Source organism: Sinohyriopsis cumingii, chromosome 16, assembly GCF_028554795.1.
Source record: "Sinohyriopsis cumingii isolate HCF-2022 chromosome 16, ASM2855479v2, whole genome shotgun sequence".
Lineage (NCBI taxonomy): Eukaryota > Metazoa > Mollusca > Bivalvia > Unionida > Unionidae > Sinohyriopsis > Sinohyriopsis cumingii.
The window spans coordinates 33,620,026-33,642,380 of record NC_142976.1 but is presented as its reverse complement, the minus strand read 5'-3'; the positions used below and the strand labels follow the sequence as shown (position 1 = coordinate 33,642,380).

At 35.0% G+C, this 22,355-nt stretch overlaps 1 protein-coding gene across 3 annotated transcripts in view; it reads left to right on the top strand.

Annotated features, from left to right (window-relative positions):
• LOC149780183 (discoidin domain-containing receptor 2-like) overlaps positions 1 to 7,931 on the top strand; it is a 154,918-nt gene extending 146,987 nt beyond the window's left edge. For all 3 annotated transcript variants that reach the window (XM_089936931.1, XM_089936930.1, XM_089936929.1), the window contains 3 exons: positions 511 to 705; positions 1,310 to 1,544; positions 6,913 to 7,931. In XM_089936931.1, the coding sequence (XP_089793057.1) occupies positions 511 to 705; positions 1,310 to 1,544; positions 6,913 to 7,245 (763 nt within the window). In that variant the 3' untranslated portion in view covers positions 7,246 to 7,931. The remainder of the gene's footprint in view (positions 1 to 510; positions 706 to 1,309; positions 1,545 to 6,912) is intronic.
• Positions 7,932 to 22,355: the final 14,424 nt, after the last annotated feature.

Genomic DNA, 22,355 nt, shown 5'->3' with positions numbered 1-22,355 from the left:
CATTGGCGGAAATTTAAATCTTACCTGAAATTGATCTCTCACTTGTCTTATGCATAGATGTAACTTTGAGTCCTATATTGGTGAAATGCAGGAAGGAGGGACAGATATCTTAAAATGCATCCGAAGGTATTTTGTAGGATATTTTCAGAGATTATTCGTCTTAAAAAATTAATCGTTTCTGGCCTGATCAACTCAGCTTATTATGTGCAAGTCAATCTGCCGATTTGAGCCATAATACTTGTGCATGACATTTTGGATGGTATTGTGTATGAGATTGCTTATTAAATGCTAGAAACGGGAACATGTCGTGAAATAAAAGTGTTGAAAAATATTATAGTCATCTATCCACAATATGTATTAAAATCTCGGGAACTCTCACAGGAAAATATGAAATTGTCTGTTGTCTTTTTGCTTCCCCAACTTATTCACATTAACATATATATATATATATATATATATATATATATATATATATATATATATATATATATATATATATACTCGTTGCAGGGCGGACTTTTTACGGGAGATAAAGGTAATGTCGTCACTGAAGGACTTCAACATTGTTCGAGTTCTTGGTGTATGTACAACAGAAGAACCAATCTGTATGATTGTTGAGTATATGCAGTATGGGGACCTGAACCAGTTCCTTCTCGATCACGTACCAGAGACGGACCTGTCTGCCAGTAATGCCGAAAGGTTGAGGTGAATTCCAATCTAGTTATCTTTCTATATGGTTGCATATCTAGATTGTGACATTTTGTCTTGTCATTTAGAGTTTTTAACGTGCACAGTAAACGAATGCGCGTTCATTTGGTGTGTATTCAGTCCTGTTTCCATTTGACGTGTATTCAGTCATGTTTCCATTTGATGTGCATTCAGTCCTGTTTCCATTTGATGTGTATCTATGTTATCCGTAACAAATATCGATCTACGATAATTCAAAACGTCCTATTGACATGAATAATAACTCTCTAATAACATATTTAAATTCATTAACCCTACTAAGAACATATACTTATAAGCGAAGCAAGCCTATATTTTGAATACTCCATTTATACTTCTAATATATGCGCTTTAATTCTTTTATTCAAGCAATTGAACAGTTACGAATACATTCTTTGATTTGGATACGTGAAAACACTTTCCTAGTAATATGACTGACGCAGTAAAATTTCCATACTTGAGTATGAACGATCGTTTATAATTTCGGTCAGCGAGTAGCAGTCAGTTTTTCGGCTTTTGGAACCAAGATGCTCTTTCCAAAAGCTTAAGCGGAAATATTAACAATGTTCGTTTGTATTTTCAGCTATGGATGTCAAATGTACATGGCATCTCAAATTGCTTCCGGAATGAAATATTTGGAATCTTTAAACATGGTTCACCGGGATTTAGCCACAAGAAATTGTTTGGTTGGTTCAAAATTTACCATAAAGATTTCTGACTTTGGGATGAGCAGGAGTTTGTATAGTGCCGACTACTACAGAATAGAGGGCAGGGCAGTCCTTCCTATCCGATGGATGGCATGGGAGAGTATTCTTTTGGTAAGATAATTTTTATTGTTTATCAGTTAGACGGTTGTTCTTCTGCTCGCCGCAACTTTGGTAAGTCCTTGATAGCACTCATTACATAGACGACTGTGCTGACAATTGTTATGTTTATCTATATTATGTGTGTTAATTAATATGATTATATATTGTAAGAATCATTCAGTAAATGATATAAAACACCCATTTTCGTTAAGATGATGTCATTTTAGCTAACACATTACATTGGGTCAGGAGAGAAGTAAACATGTTGATGAAATTTGAGTTCAGGACATGGGTTTTCTTGCAAACCTTGGTTGACCTAATGCCTAATTGGTTAGCTGCTAAAGAACCTGAGCTTGTTGACAAGGTTAGATTGACCTAGAATGAATTAGCTTTTATATAATGGATAAGTTACTGCATATTTCTAGATAAACGTTAGTCTTAGTAGAATCATTTGGCTGTATTGAAATCAGTTGACATAATTTAATGCATTTATTTCAACCGTTCCTTGGAATTACAAAATCTTCAGAAGTTAGGATTTATTAGTTGTTTCAAAATTGATGTGAATTCATTTAAAGACATTTTGGATGATATTGTGATACATTCAGACGTTTTGCACACCAGCACAATAGCGTGAACTTAATTAGGGATAGCACTGGAACGCATTTGGAATACTCAATAATTTTGGACTTGTGATAGAACTTTTAAGACTAGTTATGATTCATTCTCCATACTGTAAGTTACTTTTAATTTTTCACTTTGTATTCTAGAAAAATAAATTATTTTAGAATTTTACAAAACTTGTTGGTTCTCACTCGTTTCTATTACTTAGTTTAAGACCATTCAGTTGTAACACAATTATCAAGTTTTCGTTGTACGTTTTCTTGGTTTGGTCATAATTCAAAACAAGTCTAAAATTAGGAACAAATGCCCTTATATGTTCTCCGTTTCACTTAAACTCAAGCAAGGCTTCTGGTTATTTTAAAATGAAAAATGTATTGTTTCATGCAAAGGGTCCATCTACCGAGCGAATCGAACATCTGTTTGAGATTGATATTTCAGGTTTTCCCTTATTTCTATGGACCCAAAGACAAACGTCGTTGTCAACTGATAGGTGCCTAAAGGCGCAAATACGACAATAAGGTTCTTTAATCACATACAAAACATCACGAAATTGTTACAATTTCACACTCACCTTTTCTTGACATTTGTATGATTCACAAGTAAGCCTCTCTTTGCCATATATTAAACTTAGTTCCATGCGATACAAAATACGCTCAAATACCAAATACCAACTAGTATTCCTATCTAAAATTACTAAACGCATATACCTACAATATCCACTTAATTTCTTCTGTTACGAAATTAAGGAAGGGTTATTTTACTAAAATAATGTATGCTATCATATTGTCTCTTAAATGTAGAAAATTATGACGTTTGCTCTTAGAAACTGACTAATCAGTCGGGTTGGAAATATCTTCTGAACACCGAATCCCCATAATTAACAAATGTTCATTAACATCAAACAATGACACACGGAGGCGTGTATAATAGTAGTAGATACCCTATGTGTGTTACATTACATGTACCGGGCATCATTCCTTGGTATTCTTGTTCAGTAGCTCTGAAGTCATTCACTAATCATCTCAACTGAATGCGTGGCTACATAAATACGATTAGTATACTATCGATTTGTTCAAATACTACATCTCGTTAAAGGCTCCCTTCCCAGCCTGCAGCGATTGTACCATCCCCCACTACTAATCCGGCACACAGAACTCTTCTTGTTTTAGTTTTCATGTTTCTTACCTTCTCACGGCATTTTTATCTCCATAAATGGGATTAAAATACTTAAAAATAATCAGCATATAAAAGATCAGAATTTTTTTTAATGCTTTCAGTAAAATATTGTACACATTTAAAGCATTCTTAAGCAATATAATCTTTTCACACAAACTCACTCGTATATGATAATACAAAACTAATGGACCTAAACTATATGCAAAAAGCCATTGGAAGTTCCGAGCTGAACATCAACACTTTGTTTTCTTTCTTACCGTTTGCAGTCATTCCCTCATTTCAGGGTTGTGCAAAATCAATAGTAATTATTTTAGTCCATCTTTCATTCTTTATGTTTCTGTTGCAAAATATCCCATCTCTTTTAATTGGAGGCATTGTAATATCCAATACAAAGTATATGTTGTTTTCTTCAATGGAATGGATAGAATACCGTTTCGGACGTTTATTAGATTGCTCCAAGCAGAAATATAATTATATGGGTCATAGGCACTCATTAGGCTTTTTGAAGATGTCTTGCTGTTTATCTAGTTCTGAATGGTTACTTTTGTGAATCTTTTAGTACGAGTCGTATGTGGCAATATCCCATAAGCTTTAAGGTTATCATTTATTTTGTAACAGTCGTATGTGGCAGTATCCAATAAGCTTTAAGGTTATCATGTATTGAGTGACACTTGTATCTGACGTTATCCAATAAGCTATATTGTTATCATCTATTGAGTGACAATATTATATGGCAGTACCCCGTAAACTATAAGGTTATCTTGTATTGAACATGTATCTGATGGTCTCCCATAAGCTATAATGTTATAATTTATTGAGCAACAATTGTATCTGGAGTTATCCTAGAAGATGTAAGATAGTCACTAGTGAAATGCCAACGAGAAACGTCAATAACTTGTAGCTTCGCATATTATACTGACGGTGGACCAACTGTAATCCTCGATGGCTTTTTGAAGTATATCCTGACAAAACTTGAATAGCTTTTTGTAGTATGCCTTTAACTGTAAAATATATCCTGATGGTGGATCAACTGTAATCCTCGATGGCTTTTTGAAGTATATCCTGACAAAACTTGAATAGCTTTTTGTAGTATGCCTTTAACTGTAAAATATATCCTGACGGTAGACCAACTGTAATCCTCGGTGGTTTTTTGAAGTATATCCTGACAAAACTTGAATAGCTTTTTGTAGTATGCCTTTAACTGTAAAATATATCCTGACGGTGGATCAACTGTAATCCTCGGTGGCTTTTTGAAGTATATCCTGACAAAACTTGAATAGCTTTTTGTAGTATGCCTTTAACTGTAAAATATAACGTTTTGCATGTGCATCAAGTTGCCCTTTACCTTCTATGTTTTGAATGCGTTGTCTTTTTGTTTCTGTTTCGTAATGAACACAAATTCTCTTATCATGCGTGTTTTACGTCATTCATGTTGGAGTGCGATATTTTTTACATAGCCCTGGTATTCCATAAAGTTGTTATCCTTTATTTCATTAAGTTGTTATCCTTTATTTCATTAAGTTGTTATCCTTTATGAGGCATGATCTATACACGCACCTTTACGCTGCTATTTAAACAATCATCTTCAGTCCTCTCCTATTGTTGTGTCAGTTTAATGTTAAAGAACCCATTATAACCGTACCATTTCTTTAGCAAACTCGTTTTAACTTTCATAATATTTTGAAGAAAGAAAATATATTAAACTTTGCATGTCATTTTGTTTATTCTACATATATAATGCTTGCCTACAAAGAGTACCATCCACGGTGGGATTTAACTTACCTGGTTATAAATATGTTTTCAGTAATGTTAGAGAGGTACTCTTTTAGAGTCATTTTGTATAGGAGATTATATCAATGTTTCATATGTTTCGGAAGTCAAATACACAGATATGTTTATCCACATATTTGGTTTGCAGTCTTCCTTTCTAGATTCAGTCGGTATCATGTCTTTTGGCATGTGAGTAGTGCTGTAGTATGCTATTATCAAACCTGGTACATGGTGAACATACTTTATGGCACTTTAGTTTGAGTGAAATACTTCCACACTCTGGTCTCTAGTGTTTTATTAAACATGTCCCCTTTTAGTCTGAGTAAGTTTAACACATATTAATGTTAAACATGTCCCATTATAGTCTGAATAAGTTTAACACGTATTAATGTTAAATAGTCCCCTTTTAGTCAAGCGTAACACGTATTAATGATAAACATATCCCTTTTAATCCGGGTAAGTTTAACACATATTGATGTTAAACATGCCCTCGTTTAGTCTGAGTTTAACTCGTATTAATTTTTTAACATGTTTCCTTTTAGTTTAACTCGTTTTAATGTTTTAAAATGTTCCCTTTTAGTTGAACAAGTATTAATTTTTAACATGTTCCCTTTTAGTCTGAGTAAGTTTATCACGTATTATGTTAAACATGGCCTCTATTGATACTATTAGTTTGAGCAAGGTTCACTGTTGACCGTTAACAGCAAATATGTCTCTTTTATGCTGTAAAACACGCCTTCATCATCAACCCACGTCTGTTTTAGATGTATTTCTCTAAAGGCATTTTATGTGTCAGCTACTTTTGCTATTTCTACATTTCCAGCCCAAGAGTATTTAGAACAAATATTTGTCACTGTCAAAATGATAGTTCTAAAACAGTTCAATTTAATACGGAATAAATTGATGTCATTATTTATAATGTCTTAAGCGGCTCGTATTATTATTGAGTACTGGTACAGCCACTTTCGCCTGTTTGTTGCTATTGTGCTCAGTTATTATCGATTTTGGTTTTAGCGTTGTCACAACAATAAAGAAGTTGGTTGCTGTGTAACGCTAGTCCATATGAAATGTGCGTGTATGTTCTCTTTTTGTGAGGTGGTATCCCTTATATTACTGAGTTGATATGGATATAATATCTACATTATGACCCTTTATATGCGTACAGCCTTGAAATAGCAACAACGTATAAAACAGAGAATTAAAGGCAAACGAAACATCCTTTTCACTGAAGAAAGTCATCACTGTGACAAGCATCAAAAGCCATAATGGGTTTGTAACAGCTATGCTACAGTTTGTTAGTAGACGTAATTGGACCATACGTTTAAGGATGTTTAGTTTGGTGTTTGTGGCATAGCAGCACCAGTAGGCTCTTTAATGCCATGTCGTTTTGCCTGGTCAAGATCGTTTTACGGTAACATGGTTGTAAATGTTGCAAAAGAGCGATTCTAATTTGTACTACCATCTATTTTTATCTTTGAAGAACTCTACGAAGATTAGTGTTTTCGTGAAACTACTGTTTACAAACATTTTCTTTTACCACTCTAACAATGCTAAAGATGCTAGGATTTCATAATTTAATTGACTGTGGCAAGTATTCTGTTTTTCATGAAGGAAGAGAACAAACAAAAGGATTCAATCGTTTATAGCCATTAGACCAAACAAGGCTACAAATACTGCCTTCATCAGTGGGCAACGAGACATACGTTACCGTGAAATATCTAAAATGGGGAGGAACATGGTCATTTGGGATTCTAATATTTGGGGCTGCCTTTTGCATGTTGTCATATGCACTACTCATTTCGTCTATTTACAGGGTAAATTCACGACAAAAAGCGACGTCTGGTCCTTTGGTGTAACATTGTGGGAGATCTTGACGTTTGCAAGAGATCGACCTTATGAAGGATTTGCTGATGAACAAGTGATTGAGAACGCGGGACGTTACTATAGAAACGACAATCAACAGATATGTCTGCCACAACCAGCGATTTGTCCAAATGAAATATATGATCTCATGTTGGAAACCTGGATACGGCAGGAAAGTGAAAGGCCGTCATTCCGAGAAATTCACATGTTTCTTCTTAGAAAAAATATCGGATATGATCCCAGGCAAGAGACTCTGGGAGACATTGATGTACTTGCTTGTTGATCAATTGATATAAAAATATACAAATATATATATATATATATTATGATTTAATCATGTTCCGATTGATAGTTCAAATATTTGAAGATATGCGAGCACGCTTATGCCAAAATATTGTGCGAATATTTTCTAACTAAGTATATGTTGTTATCACTTATTGCCCCCTTCATTCCCCCTCTCCCCCCGCCTTATACAGGTTGAAAATGAAAGGTTGTGATGGAGGCGTAGAACAAAAATATACTGCTCAACGTTTGATTGGTGTTGACTATAGTTTTCTGTTTGCTTGTTAGTATTTTTTATGATAATGAAAGCTGTACCACTTAATATGACTTAAAGACACTGTACAGCTCAAGTGTGTTGCACGTGATGTGCACGAAACGTGTAGTACGCCTGGAGCAATACGTATGCGTGTATTTGTTGACCATGCATTTGTACATGACCTGAATCAACATCGTCTTTCTTCTATTGTATGTCTTCGATACTGTCCCTATCAAATGTTGAACAGTGTATTTTTTTTATCTTGCGATTTCTGTTATATTTACTATGTTGAAGTTTAAATGTTCTCCTAAACATCGATATTTTATTATATTTTTCGTCTTGTCCTCAATTTCGTTTAATCAGTACCACATGTAACTTTTCAGGTTATTTAACGTTTGATTCACAATAAATTCAACTGAACCCAAACTAAAGGATTACCAATGCGTTAATATGTCTCTCTCGTTGTTGAAAATGGCTGTCAACGATATATCATCAGAAATCGTACAAGTCCTCTTATACAAGATTTAAGTTTACTTAATCTCTTTTTCAATGACGTAATATCCTGAAATAGGCTAAGAATTCGAACACAAGCTGCCGTTTATTTGAATCATTATCACGCGGATTACAATGAAACCAAGAAACGCTTTATTTACTTATCAAGCCATTGTAATTTTCTATCAATAATATATATAATCTATTTACATAAACAAACCTAATTTTGACAATAATTTATCAATAATCGAACAGTTTATTTTAATGACATTTAGCGTATACGTGCCATATTCTCTGTTTCAGCTATTCTATATTTACCAAGGGAACCTGGTTTGTATCTTTATTGCACGACATCGCTTTGGGCCACAAGGATACGTATTTTTGTCGATTCGAAAATGTTTAAATTCAGTGAAAGGTTTAGAAGTAACATTCTTTTTAACGAGGTCAATAATTATCTCATCTTCTGGAATATTTATTATAACGAGGGAATATACTTACTCTTATCGAAGTAAACTATAACAATGTTTAGCAAGTTGGGAAACAACGAAATGATACAATTTATATTCATCGCCCTAATGGATGCATCCCATACCTCAAGACAATAGCTTACCTCTTGTAAGAAAATTTCAGACCAACGAAATATCAACATGGTTAATCTGTGTACTCATTGAAATTCAGCTTTTTTTTGTTTTTTTCATTGTTTTTTTCTAGCTGTACACAGTGTTTGGATATAAAGTTTATGTGTTCATAATATATTAGAATGCAACTAGCTAGGTGAGAAATAAGTTGTTGTCAAAAATAGGACATACAATATATCAGCTGTTTTCACGATCAGTACAGTTGCAGGTGCCAGGTCACTATTTCTTGTTTTTTAAATGACACAGAAAGCTACGTGAGCGTAATGTGTTCTACTTCCGTTGCTCTATTCTACATTAGGATTCTAAACGATTATTACATTCTCTTAAGTATGTCTGAGCAATTATAAAATAAACTCCACGATGTAAACAACGCAGGAAGCGATAATACGAGGAATATTAAAACGTCCGAAGATTCTGCGATGAACATGTGAATACATTTCATGCCGATCTTTAAATAAAATAACATGAATGGGATGGTCACTAGTGATGAAACCAAATTAATTAAAATTAAAATTAATTAATTAAAATTAATGACGCAAATAATACAGTTTGGATCGGAGAAAACAATACGAGTCAACCAATTGCTTGACATGGTAGGTCAAGAGAGTTGCAAGCAGCGCGGTCGTCCTGGTACTTGTGTCTGACTCGGCTAGTGCCTGTGGACATATGTTTGCCTCAAAATTGTTTTCTAAATCGGTGTCACACTACCGAACCACCATCCCTTGCGCTGGTACCGATTGTGTCCAACTCCGCCATAACAACCCATCAAGGCATAAATCCACCGTCATGACGGACTTCCTGCTGGAGTACAACATCCACAACTAGCCAAATTCTCCATAGAATCTTGATTTAGCTCCACATAATTTTTGACTGAATCCCATTATCAGCCTATCGCTGAGGGGTAGAGAATTTGAAAACCAACAAGTAGCTGGAAGTACAGTTTTCCAGTGTATGAAGACCATAGGGCAGTGAGACTGAAAAACGTGTGTAAAGTTACATGGGAAGTACTTTTAGTGATGTACTAACGTAAAATTAACTAATAAAGAATTTTCATGTACAGCAAAGTGCAGTTCAAAACCTTTTCAATACCTCTCGTATCCATACAAAAACTGACCAGGACCTAAAAAGCCAAAAGGCTTTCGCTACAATTAAACTTTTTTGAACACGAATGAGACACCTATAAATACACAGTGTGTGGAACTTAAGTGAAACATTCTGTACAAGTGGTCTAAAGCGCAGATTACCATCTCACCTCTGTCTGCGTCGCTTCGAGTCTAATGTTCGGCCAATCTGGGTATGCGTGAAAGCTTGCCAGTAGTGCCTCGTGGGTCGTTGGTTCTTTCTGAGTTTTCCCGGGTTCTTCCTCTACCATTTGTACTGGCCGCCATGTATAGAAAAAAGACGTTGAACCTGTAACAACAACAACAAGAACAATATATATATATATATATATATATATATATATATATATATATATATATATATATATATATATATAGGTAACATCCTGAGTTCAGGGTAGGTTTATATATATATATATATATATATATATATATATATATATATATATATATATATATATATATATATATATATATATATATACGTACCCTGAACTCAGGATGTTGCCTTTCGAGACTGAAGAGACAAAGAGTTTTTGAGTAATCTTGTGGAAAGGTTTTCAACAAATTATACACAACGCAAATCTATTGACTACTCTCTGTACAAAGTCGTCGTGCGTATGAGATAGGTAGAGGACATTCTCGTTCATACTAAATGCTTACCTGTGCGAAATTGTGCATCAAATCCTATACTGTTTTCCAGTTTTCAAGAGAAACTGTACAAAAATGTATATAGAATATATCAGTGCTAATTCAAATATAAATCAAGTGAAATTCGATGAGATAAATATACCGTTTGTTTGTATTTACAACCTCAAATGATATTTTATTACAGTTTTGAGATATGGTTGTGATATAGTTGAATGTAGTAGATTACATTGAAAGTCTGCATTAAGTATATGGCGAGGATTTCCTTCCATCACGTCAAGTGTTTGGAAACTGAAATGCGTCGCGTCTATCAACTGGTATGATGTACTGGTTAGGTATGATATAGTTCAGCTGGTTATCATGCTATATTATTATTGTTATTATTATTATTATTATTATTTACTCTAAAAGGACAATATGGAATCAATCAGTCAATTGTAAGGTTAAACTTTACTTATATTCCGGTGTTAGTTACAATTATTGTACTTTGCAATGACCACTAAACGAAATATATTTCGAAGCTTTATTGGTGTTTTATTTCATCCCCATCTCTATGATTTTGCCCACTAAGAAAAGTATTCGTGCTGTTTGTTCCCATAATGGAGACAGACATACTTGAATCCTGAATTGCAGATATACTAACATGATACATATACACACAGTTGTATACGTGTCTTGTTTTGAGTGGGCGGAAAGAACGAGTTGGACATGTCGTAGGGATACGTCGAGACCATCAGGCCTAGACATTAACTATAAGCCGTACAAACGAGTTATTTCCCCCCACTCTGTAGTAAACACGAACACGGTTGCATATTAATGACTCCCCTTATAATGCTTTCTAAACATGTTTCGCTTTGCTGTATGAATGAAATCCAAAAAGACATGGATTTACACAAGTTTGTAAGTAAGTAAGTAAGTTGAATTAACGTTGATTGCGCCCGTTATGGGGATGTTCGACCTTTATTCTAGCACAGCTGGATGTTTAATTACTCCCGGGGGAAGGAATTAGCGCCTCATCCCCCAGGTTTTTATGTGTTCAAAGAACACTGATTAAGTTGGACATCAGATCGTGGTGCTAATTAGTCCCTAACGACTAGAATGTATGGCCGTCATGAGTGGAATACTGTTGAATGAATTCACAATAATCCCAAAATAGTATTTTTTCCACAAGTCAATAAGCAATTTGTAATTCTGATAAATAATTTAAATAAATAAATAAATCCTCTCAAATTAAAACTGAAGCACCACTAAAACTGATTCCACGTAAGACCGATGTTAAGATGCGAATAACTAACTTTATGTAAGCAACCTCAGATATATCCCCACTTGACCTATGCCGCAAAAACGTTTTACTGAAAAACTAATGGAAAATTACCAGAACTGTCAACACATTTCGTTTCTATAATCTTCTAAGGTCGGAATCATGCTATGTTTAAAAATTAAAACCCAAGTAAATATATTTAAAGAAACTGCGTTTTTCTGGTAGTCCCAAACACCAGCCTGTAATTATGGGCAGAGGTAAATATGAGACTATAAATTAAATCTACAGAACATAGGAAAAAAACATAACACATTGCCAGAGAGATGGACAACCGATACAGGTTGTAGATCCAAGGCCTTAATGAGGTTCGATGGACACCTTCAGGTCAAATCACCCAAGCATCTGGACATCTGCTATACTCCCAATGAGGACGATGACCTCAAAAAGGGACTGATGATGAGCAATAAAGCGAAATGAAGCCTGATGCAGTGGATTTTGACGGTCTTCTTTCAGTTAAATTCCAGAACCATTGTGCAGTGTATGTTAAAATGAACCTTGTAGACTTTTATGAGCAACTGCAGGGAGTTTTTGATCACGTTGCAAAGAGGGAATTTATAACTTGAATGGGTGAAATGAATGAAAAAGTGGCAGAGGCAACCTCGGACGGGACCTCACCATGGTAAAGATGGCTTTAGAGAGATGCATGACAACGGGGAGCTCTTTACTGACTTCTGTGCGCTGAACTACCTTTCGCTTGTAAGTGACATTTTTTCCATATCGTAGTATCCATGATGTCACATGAAAATACCCGGATTTAGCATTAGATAATCATACTGACCATTGTACTATCTTCCACGGATGGAGGAACACTCGGAATAACCTGAGAGTCTGTAGAGCAGCAGATATAGATCCAGACCATACGTTAGTGATGGGAAAGCTAAAGACAAGAATCAGCACTATAAAAAACACTAGACTGAAGAAACTTCCGCAATATGACATATCTGAACTAACGACTGCTGGCTGTTGAGAAACAACTGGAATTCGCCGTTTTCCTCTCCAATAGATTCCAGGCTCTTGCTGGCTACAAAAAATAGAAATAGGAACGAGATAGAGGCATATTCTCGTCAACTTTTGATAGGATACTGGGATTCAGAAGACAGAGGCTCAACAGCTGGTTGCCAGAAGATACAATAAAGAAGACTGAAGCAGGCGGGGAATCAAGTAAAGACTTGTACAGGCAAAAACCAGATCACATAAATAGTGTCTTCAGGAGAATGCAATACAAAGAAAATTTATGTCAAGAAGAGTGCCATGAAATATAAAAGAAACCTTTCCGACACATTTGCCGCAAATGATATAAGGACCCTCTACGGCATCACACGGCAACTGTCAAGAGGAGAAAACAACAGAGTTAAGCCTGTACGAGGAATGTATTGGAGTATAGTGAGTAAACCAGCAGAACAGCTTGGTCAGGGGCACATAAAACTCATCCATCATAGAAGAATTAGAGGTCCATTACCAAGCGAAAAGTCATACAGGTAATTAAGAATGTCAAGAATGGTGAAGTACTTGTCCCAGAAAACATACGACCATAAATCTTACAAGTAGATGCCACAGCTACAATTGACTGACCTCCATATAGGATGGGACAAAGTAAAGGTTCAATACGTGTGGAAGAAGGACTACATTTTCCAACCTAGTGTCTGCCCAAACTGGAGAGATAGTCAGCTCTGATCCCAGCCTAGCAAGCCTCTCACAGTGTAAATTTTGGAAAGGACTAGGTCTGCCATCGATTTCCAAGCTGAAAGACTAAGAAACAGGACTTTGGGCCCGAAACTCTTGCACTGACTAGATAGTAAACGGCTGCATTATAATAACACAGTCCCTATAATGTCTGTCACCACTGCATATATACTGATTTATGAAAGCATTTGACATGGTGGATAGAAGCACCCTCTGGAAAATCCTGAGGTACTAGGTCATCGCAGAGAATACTCTCAGGATTAACCAGTGCCTCTACAAATATACTATTACATACACAACACAGACTTTTACCTCCTTTTTTCTGCAGACACTGGCGACAGGCGTGTATGATTGCTTTCACCAATGTTCGTGTTACTGCTGATAGACTGTGTGATGACGATGGAACTGAACCAACCACGAGACAAACAGAGAACCTAGACTAAAACACTGGAATATCTGGACTTTGCAGTTGATACTAGACTGCTGTAGTGCACATTAGAACACACGCGTTTAAAGATAGTGAGCTTGCATACCATACCCCTTGAGATCAATACCGACAAGACAAAGTGCCTATGAGTCAAAACTATGATGTATATATTTTCTTAGAGGGGTAAGTCATTGAGAATGTCGATAAGTTTACATACCTTAGCAGCATTGTGAACCCGTCAGGAGGAATAGATTTGACGTGAAGGCAAGGACTATCAAGACATATCTTGAGTTTACTACTCTGAGACCAGTCTGGATGAATGTTAACACCCACCTGAAAACAAAGCTTTCAGTTCCAACGACAAATCAGTGCTACAGCGTTTGGAGACACACAAACAACTTGGAACATAAACTAGAAGTTTTAGTCAATACTTGTCTCTGACAGGTCCTATCCATCAGATGACCAGACCGAATCCCTAACCAGGATGTATAACTGAGGACACAACATAAATCCATATCTAACACCGTTAAGGAACGCAAGTGGAAACTGATTAGACATACGCTGCGGTGAGACCAGCCCAACATCATTAGCCATGCCCTTGATTATAACCTCAGGGCAAATGCAGATGAAAACGACCAGCTATGACTTGGTGAAGAACCCATTACATCAAACTTAAGACCATCTGCATTACCTAGAGGGAGGCAAAACTGATAGCCCAAGAACGTTAAAAATGGAAATCTGCAGTGAAGCCTCTGTGTTCTAATTGAAACAAAGAGAAATACATGTGATGGTGATCATTGTCTACTTTTTCTTTAGCATATCGTGAGACTAGTTAATGTGGAATTAGAGCGTTAATGATATGAAAGGACGTGTATCGAGTGATACATGCGATATATATTAAGTTGTACTAGATTACTTCATGACCTCTACGCTCATCATATATATATATATATATATATATATATATATATATATATATATATATATATATATATATATATATCCATGGATGACAACGTCAACTCGTGCATTATTGTACAACTAGTTAATAGGAAACTGACAGGTTAAATTCTATTACTTTAAATTCTAGATTGTTAACGATAGTTAACACATACTTTGCTTATTCCGCGTTAGATCTTGTACTTCACAATAAATGAGTCCGTGACTTTATGATAGGATGAACAACAATGTTTGAACGACGATAGTAAAACTATGACCTCAGAGAATCACAAGTGAGACGATCAAATGCTATATATGCCTCTGCACAGACAGGAAATACATCCAATGTCAGTAAACTCGAATTTCTAACGGCACAAATATTTCTATTTTTCGAATTGTGCTGGATTGTTCAGTATGCACGTTTTGAATACACTCATTCCTTGCTTGTAAATGCAAGTCTGTTTCGTCATTTATACAATGTTGGCTTGAAGCATCATACCATCATATTTCTGCCTCCCTAGGTGTCGTGTGCAGGAACAGTGCATTTATCTTGAGTATTTTTTTTCTTGTACCAAATATAACTTCAGACATCAATTATGTTCTTTTCTTTAGTAGTTTACACTACTTGTCACATGCATGATCTCTTGTCTTAATGCCGAGGTTGCTGTTTATATGTTGTAAATGTATTAATCCCAAAATAATGTCAGAAAACAATAGTGTATTTTATAGCTCTTTACAGTTCTCTTCAAACGCATGTACCTGTTGACAGTTCGCTTACATTTATTGTCGATAAATAAATAAAATAAACTTTCCATTATACAGTTTGATCCTTGACTTATATTATGTAGTCTAAGTCCGAAACATGATACCATGTTGCCCGCATTATCAGCATTAATTTGCAAATGATCAGTCATAAACGATGGAACCTTATGTGGATTTAATCAGATTGTCTCATATAACTTTGGGGAAGTATTCCATGACATTTAATGGGATAATTTGTATGAAATTTTCATTGACATCTATACCAGTTAGGGCTTGTCTCGAAACTGGTTATAAAGCGTGCCTTATTGACTTCCCTTTCCATATACAGGTTTCATTTCTTCAAATCAAATGTCTTAAATTAGACCTAGTTCAAGTCCTTTGTCACTGAAGCCGTTCATATGAACAGCGTTTCACTGCACATACGCACAGCAGTGGCTAAACTGTAGAAAGTAAAGGTAAAGTTTGATTAATGTAAAAATAATTCCACAAAAACATTCAGAATATAAACTGTTCCAAATAAATGTAAATATGAAGCACAATAAGAGAAAATGTAAACGGAAAATGTTAAAATTCAGTTATAGGTAAAATGAAAGATACAGGTGACACATGTAGACTCCTTAAACTATATGGTCAGCATCTGTTATATAAACTGCATTCCCTTAAATATCCAAGATTGTCTCTGGTGGTACGTTACACAGCTTCTCCGTCGATATTACATAAAAATGCACCCTGTTGCACTGAGTAAAAAGCGCAGCTTTGGACAAGAATGTATTCTACTGTCAGTTGATACTGGCATAATATATATTCTGGTCGAAGGCTAAATCTTGTCGAGCGTGTTGACTTTCGCCTTGTTCGAAACACTGTTTCTACTTCCGCCCTGTGGGACACATTGTGTCGACTTCCGCCCTGTGGGACACATATATCACCTAAATGGCCATGTTGACATTTTGTAAATCTGTCATAATTTTTATTGAGACACAAAGCGACCAGAGTTGAACTGTCAATTAACAAGCTGTAATTAGTGTCAGTCTGATTTTTGCGGTCATTATAGACAATTGTTCCTGGACAATATAAACAACCGACCATTTGATATGAACAATGAAGAGTAGATACCACGGCACGATAAGCAACTAAATGAAGCTAGTACAAAATAAAGATAACCAGCTAAATAAAAATGTACATTGAGTAACGATAAGTAATTAAATAAAGCTATATACTCAACCGACGCTTACTGTCTTCCATCTTCAGAGTCGCTGTTATTTTCATTTTTAAATTATGACAAAATTTAATCAGATCTAAGGTTCTAAACTCTCAAATACAGGCAAGTTATAAAACACGAATTTTCATGACGGGCATCCATAAATACATATATCATTGATAATAACACCTGTTATTAAATATGCAGTTTATCATGACACCAATTAGTACATGTTCCGTTTTTAATTTTATCTCCGAGAAGAGTTCTTGCATCAAGGCCGATGCAGACAGATTCACTCTTTCCAGTAAAAAAAGGGTTTTTCATACATACCTATGTAGACTGATTTAATCTTTTTCCCGAGAAGAGACCTTTCCAACAGACCTATGTATACAGATTTAGTCTTTTCCAAGGAAGGAGGCGTTTCATCCAGGCCTATGCATACAGATTTAATTTTCCCATGAAAGAGGTCTTTCCTCCAGGCCTATGTACACAGATTTAATTGTTCCAAAAGAAAGAGGCCCTTCATTCAGGCATATGTAGACAGATTACATTTTCCCAAAGAAAGAGGTCTTGCCTCCAGGCCTATGTAGACAAATTTAATTTTCCCAAGGAGAGGAGCCTTTTATTCAGGTCTATGTTGACAGGTTTGTGTTGCATAACTAAGAAAAAATAAGGTGCAATTTAGAACATACTAAATAACTGAAGGACGAAAGCTGCAAGGGATAGAAATATAATTTTAATACGGAGAAAACTTAAAGTACAGATCCTACGGGCTTTCCCCAATCAAAAATATATTTTAGTTGTGCGTTGCAGCTATTTGTTGATCTATAGATACGCACGAAAATTCACGGACATCGAAAAACAATACTTTAACTTCAAAATTCTTTTGAGAGGAACTGATTTGTATATTAACATAATCCTTCATTAATAACAAAACGATCACAAATTACCTTTTAAACAGCAAATATTACCGTCGAGACGTATCATAAAAAATAGTATGGATACCAGATAACATATTTCACGTTGTCATGGCAACAACGTGTAGTTAATGGACATTGACATACAGTTTTCACATTACACCAAATTAAAGTATCTACAAGCATAAGTAGATTAGTGTTTTGTCGCAGAAGAGATAGAGGCATTTATAACCGTTTCCTTGGCAAATGAAACAAGCGAGCACATTAGATTTGTTTCCTCACAAAACTGATTTTACTCTGCTTTGATTCAACATTTATCATAATCTGCACATAAATAAACTTGTTTTTATTCCATATTTCTTTTATAAAATTCAAAATATATAGCTTGCATGACATGTTAAGTATTAGATTTAATTTCGCACTGAATATATTTTTCATTTATATTTTGCTACAGTTCTCAAACATTTATTAGTGCGATGAAAAATTAAATAAAAAATTAGTATATCAATCTTTGTACCATCGATTGAAGCAATCTATATTGTTTGATCAGTTCCGACTACAATGTGTATTGTTTTATCAGATCTGCCTGATGTCGGAATGAACTGTATGTGTTATCAGCATGGTGATAACGTTAATGTCATAATTGACAGCATAAGTCTTATCTGATTCGCGATGTCGGAATGAACTTTATAAGTGTTATCTGCATGGCGATAATGTTTATATCGGCTTGAACTGTATAAGTGTTATCTTCATGACGATATTGTTAATATGGAATTGAAATGTATAAGTGTTATAACGTTAGTGTCGGAACAAAATATGCACAATATGCATTCCTGCCAGATAGGATGAGGTTTCCATGCCGCTATGACGAAGGAGAGAAAGTGTTGAATATTCGAATGCACGTTGACATTTATTTGGTTATTGGAGAAGCATTTTAAAACTTATTGATTTTTGACTCCAAATATAAATTAGGAAAAAAAACTGAACGAAATCGATGAGAGACTTAAATATAATTTTGACACACACGAAGAAGGAAATAGCAAAGTAATGTAATCTTCCTACATTTGATATACAACATAGTTTATATGAACAAGACCCCACCATCCTATACATTTCTTAGGTTTCTGATACGAACAATAGAAACATTGACTACATAATTATCACAGCTTTCGATGACTCTTTGTGATGGTGTGTTATTATGATTTCAAAATTATGTTATAGGTGATATCAGAGTGGTCGGGTAATATAAAGTATTGAGGAGACCTCAGTCTGTTCAGGTAGCATATATGTTCAAAATAAAGTCAATTTATTATATATTCAAGTTAACATATATCTGATTGTTTGGGTAGTATATATTTCCAATCACATAAGTCAAACATATATAAAGAAACAGAGATAATGTTTCCTTAGATATGCATAATTATTATTTATTAAATATTAATAATTATAAATAAATGAAATTATATATATATTTCACGTAATACATAATACTTGCTCCAGTGCTCCAGAGAAAGTCAGATTGTTCGGGTAATATAAATTCTCAAGATATCCTCAATATCGTTTTGCCTTAATTCCACGCTACACAAAAACAACAGTAATAATTTGTAGCGCAAAATCAGTGGCTTCTATAAAAGTTAAACAGGAAATTATATCCCAGTAAAACTTTAATGTATGGAGGCGCTAAAGGAAATATTTCAAATTAACGGTATTGCAGAATGCTACTACTATTACTACTTCAGCTACAACTAATACTGATAATAATACATGTAAAGAGTTATGGTATATTTTTAAGGGAAAATCTAATCCGCAGATTAGATTTTTAATATTTAGGCCAAACTCATCAGATTTTCTGTCTCATAGACTAGGTCTCCCATTTATAATGAAATGTTAAACTTTATTTCACTTTAACAGTATATATGAAAATAGTCTAAACCTATGTCGACTGATTGAACATTGTAAATTATGGTAGAGACTATTGAATACTGTTTCCATGGCGCTAAACATAGCATCTACAGGAATTTGCTTTGCAGATGGAAAATTGTGATCTGTTTGATTAATATATGTCTTGTTCATTATTAGTACGTTCCCAAACGGACCAAACTGTCGCGGAAAACGCTGATATTATCTATTATCGATCGTAGTTAAGTATGGCAGAAGACATAATGTAATATGTACACGAAACCTTTATCGTCTTTGTTCGTGTATAATACGCACAAACTTGAGACCATTCCAGACAAAAATCTGCAGTTTCATTACGCACAGGAAGATGAAATACTATTCTGTTGGACAAATGTATAAACAGAACAAGAAACGTTGACCCTGATCTTTCGATGCATTTCAGGACTGCAAATCTCAGTTTCTGAAACTTCCCTTCTAACTTTGTTATACAACAAGAAGTACGGTGCCGACGAATGCGATCTTTAAAAAATCACTTGTCATTATCGAGGAAGCATTGCAAGTTCGTGCTAAATGAAGCGATTTCAAGTTATTGAGAGCCATCCTTTATTGGAGACACACGAGAAGGAAGAAAGCATCATATGCATTGATCTATGTTAGCACTATACAATTCCTTTCTTTCCATCAGACTCTATAAACCAAGATAGTTGAGGATGAGGTAACCCATTTATCACTGTAAAGGAACGCTAACTAAATTTGATGTTGTTTGTACCATGGGTATTTTTGATCAATTATACATAGAAAATGAACATCTATCAATCAGCATAAGTTATAGGATGTCGTAAGAAACCTGACAGTTTAACGCTAAGGTAAAACATCCTATTCAGGAAATGTGTGTGTGTGTGTGTGTGTGTGTGTGTGTGTGTGATTTGGATTTTTAACTTTGCTTTAACAATTTTCCAGTCATATTGCTACGATTTATGAAGTGTGACAGTTTTAAAGTGGTGTTTAGCACTGGGGCATCATGTTGCAGACATGTACCATGATATCCCACCCAGTCACATTATCCTGACACCGGGCCGACTAGTCCTAACACATTAACCTTTTAATGCTGATCGCTAAGCGAGGCACCTGTTAGTACCAGTTTTATAAGTCTTTGATATGATTCGTCCGGTGTTCGAACCCACGACCTCCCACATCTGGGGCGGACGCTCTAACCACTAGGACACCGTAGTGGTAGAAAGTGTATGTATGTATGTATGTATGTATGTGTGTGTGTGTGTGTGTGTGTGTGTGTGTGTTTATGTGAGTGTATGTGTGTTTATGCATGTATGTATGTATGAATAGGGACAAACAGCACACTTGTACGACGCCAGTCATATATTGCCTACTAAAATTCCTCTTCAAGAAATATAAAAATAAAAAAAATTCCAAAAAGACTCATTAGGAAGATTGAACGTAACCATGTATTCCTACAAGCTGGAGTAAGAAAGCTAAATTGGTATAAAAACTTTTTAAAGGTAGATAATATACAAGATAAAGCCATCAAATCATAATTATGCAGTGTCAAAGTTTGCTGGTACACCGGAAAAAAATACGTCAATAACAAGCATGTATTTGTGTTGCTTGAGTAACGGTGTATCGGCTCAGACTGGTTATAAAGTGCTGTTGTTGTTGTTGTTGTTCTAGGGTTTAACGCCATTTTTCAGCACAAGATAGGCCATATATGGCGGCCAGTATAACTGTTGGAGGAAGAACCCTGGAAAACCCAGGAAAGAACCACCGACCCACGAGAAGCTACTGGCAGGCTTTCCCACGTACCCACGCTAGCCGGGTTATAAAGTGCGAAGTGAATATTAATAAATAGAACATTCTAAACTCTTCAAGAATTTTACCTGTGCATTAAAATAAAATGTATTAGTATAAAATAAAGGAGTAAAGATCATTATGTGCATTTCATTAATATGACACGCAATAAGAGAAATTCGTATTATTCTTGAAGTAGAAAGTCGACATATTCCGATAGTCAAATATATTGTCCCCTAGACTTAATGTGTATTTCTTTTGAATGTTAAAATCCTAGCGTACCAGTCAGATAATGTATAAAACATATAATTAAATCTTCTACAATCTGTATTTAGCTATCATATTGATCTGTATTTCAATTCTGGATGTAAAAAAATTGAAAGCACACTGGTAGCATATCCACCTAGCACCTCCGCTGTACCGTCCGTGTGGTTTTAGCGAATGAAGTAGAGCCTTGTAGACTATTTAAGGCTATCGGTTACCTGCACATCTTCTAGAAATCACCCTTTGCCGATCTTTGAGGCGTCCGAAGTACTACTGAAGAATTTTCAAGGACATAATATATTTGTTGAACACATAACTAGCCTAAAATATTTAATTAGGTTAAAATAGCGACAACTATTTTTAAAATCATGTCTCATGGGTATATATTTTTCCAGTGACTTAGAAAGCAACATACTGAACTAACACCCGTATTTTCTAAAAGTAAGTACTACTTTGATGGGTCGTTCTTTTCTGAGACCTAAATATGTACAATTGAACAGGTAAACCAAAGGTACTTTATAGTTAAGGTCCACAGAGGAAATCTTGACAGAATTATAAATATTGGCTAGTATCGTTGTCATTGTTCTTTGTCAGGTGGCACTATGAACTTTCTTTTTCTGAAAAACTATATTCACATCGATTTCTAATCAATTTGATATTATCAGTATTACAACTATGTATAGTGGATTGCTTTCCGATAACGTAGGACTGATCATGATAGATAGGAACCAATGCTATGCTAT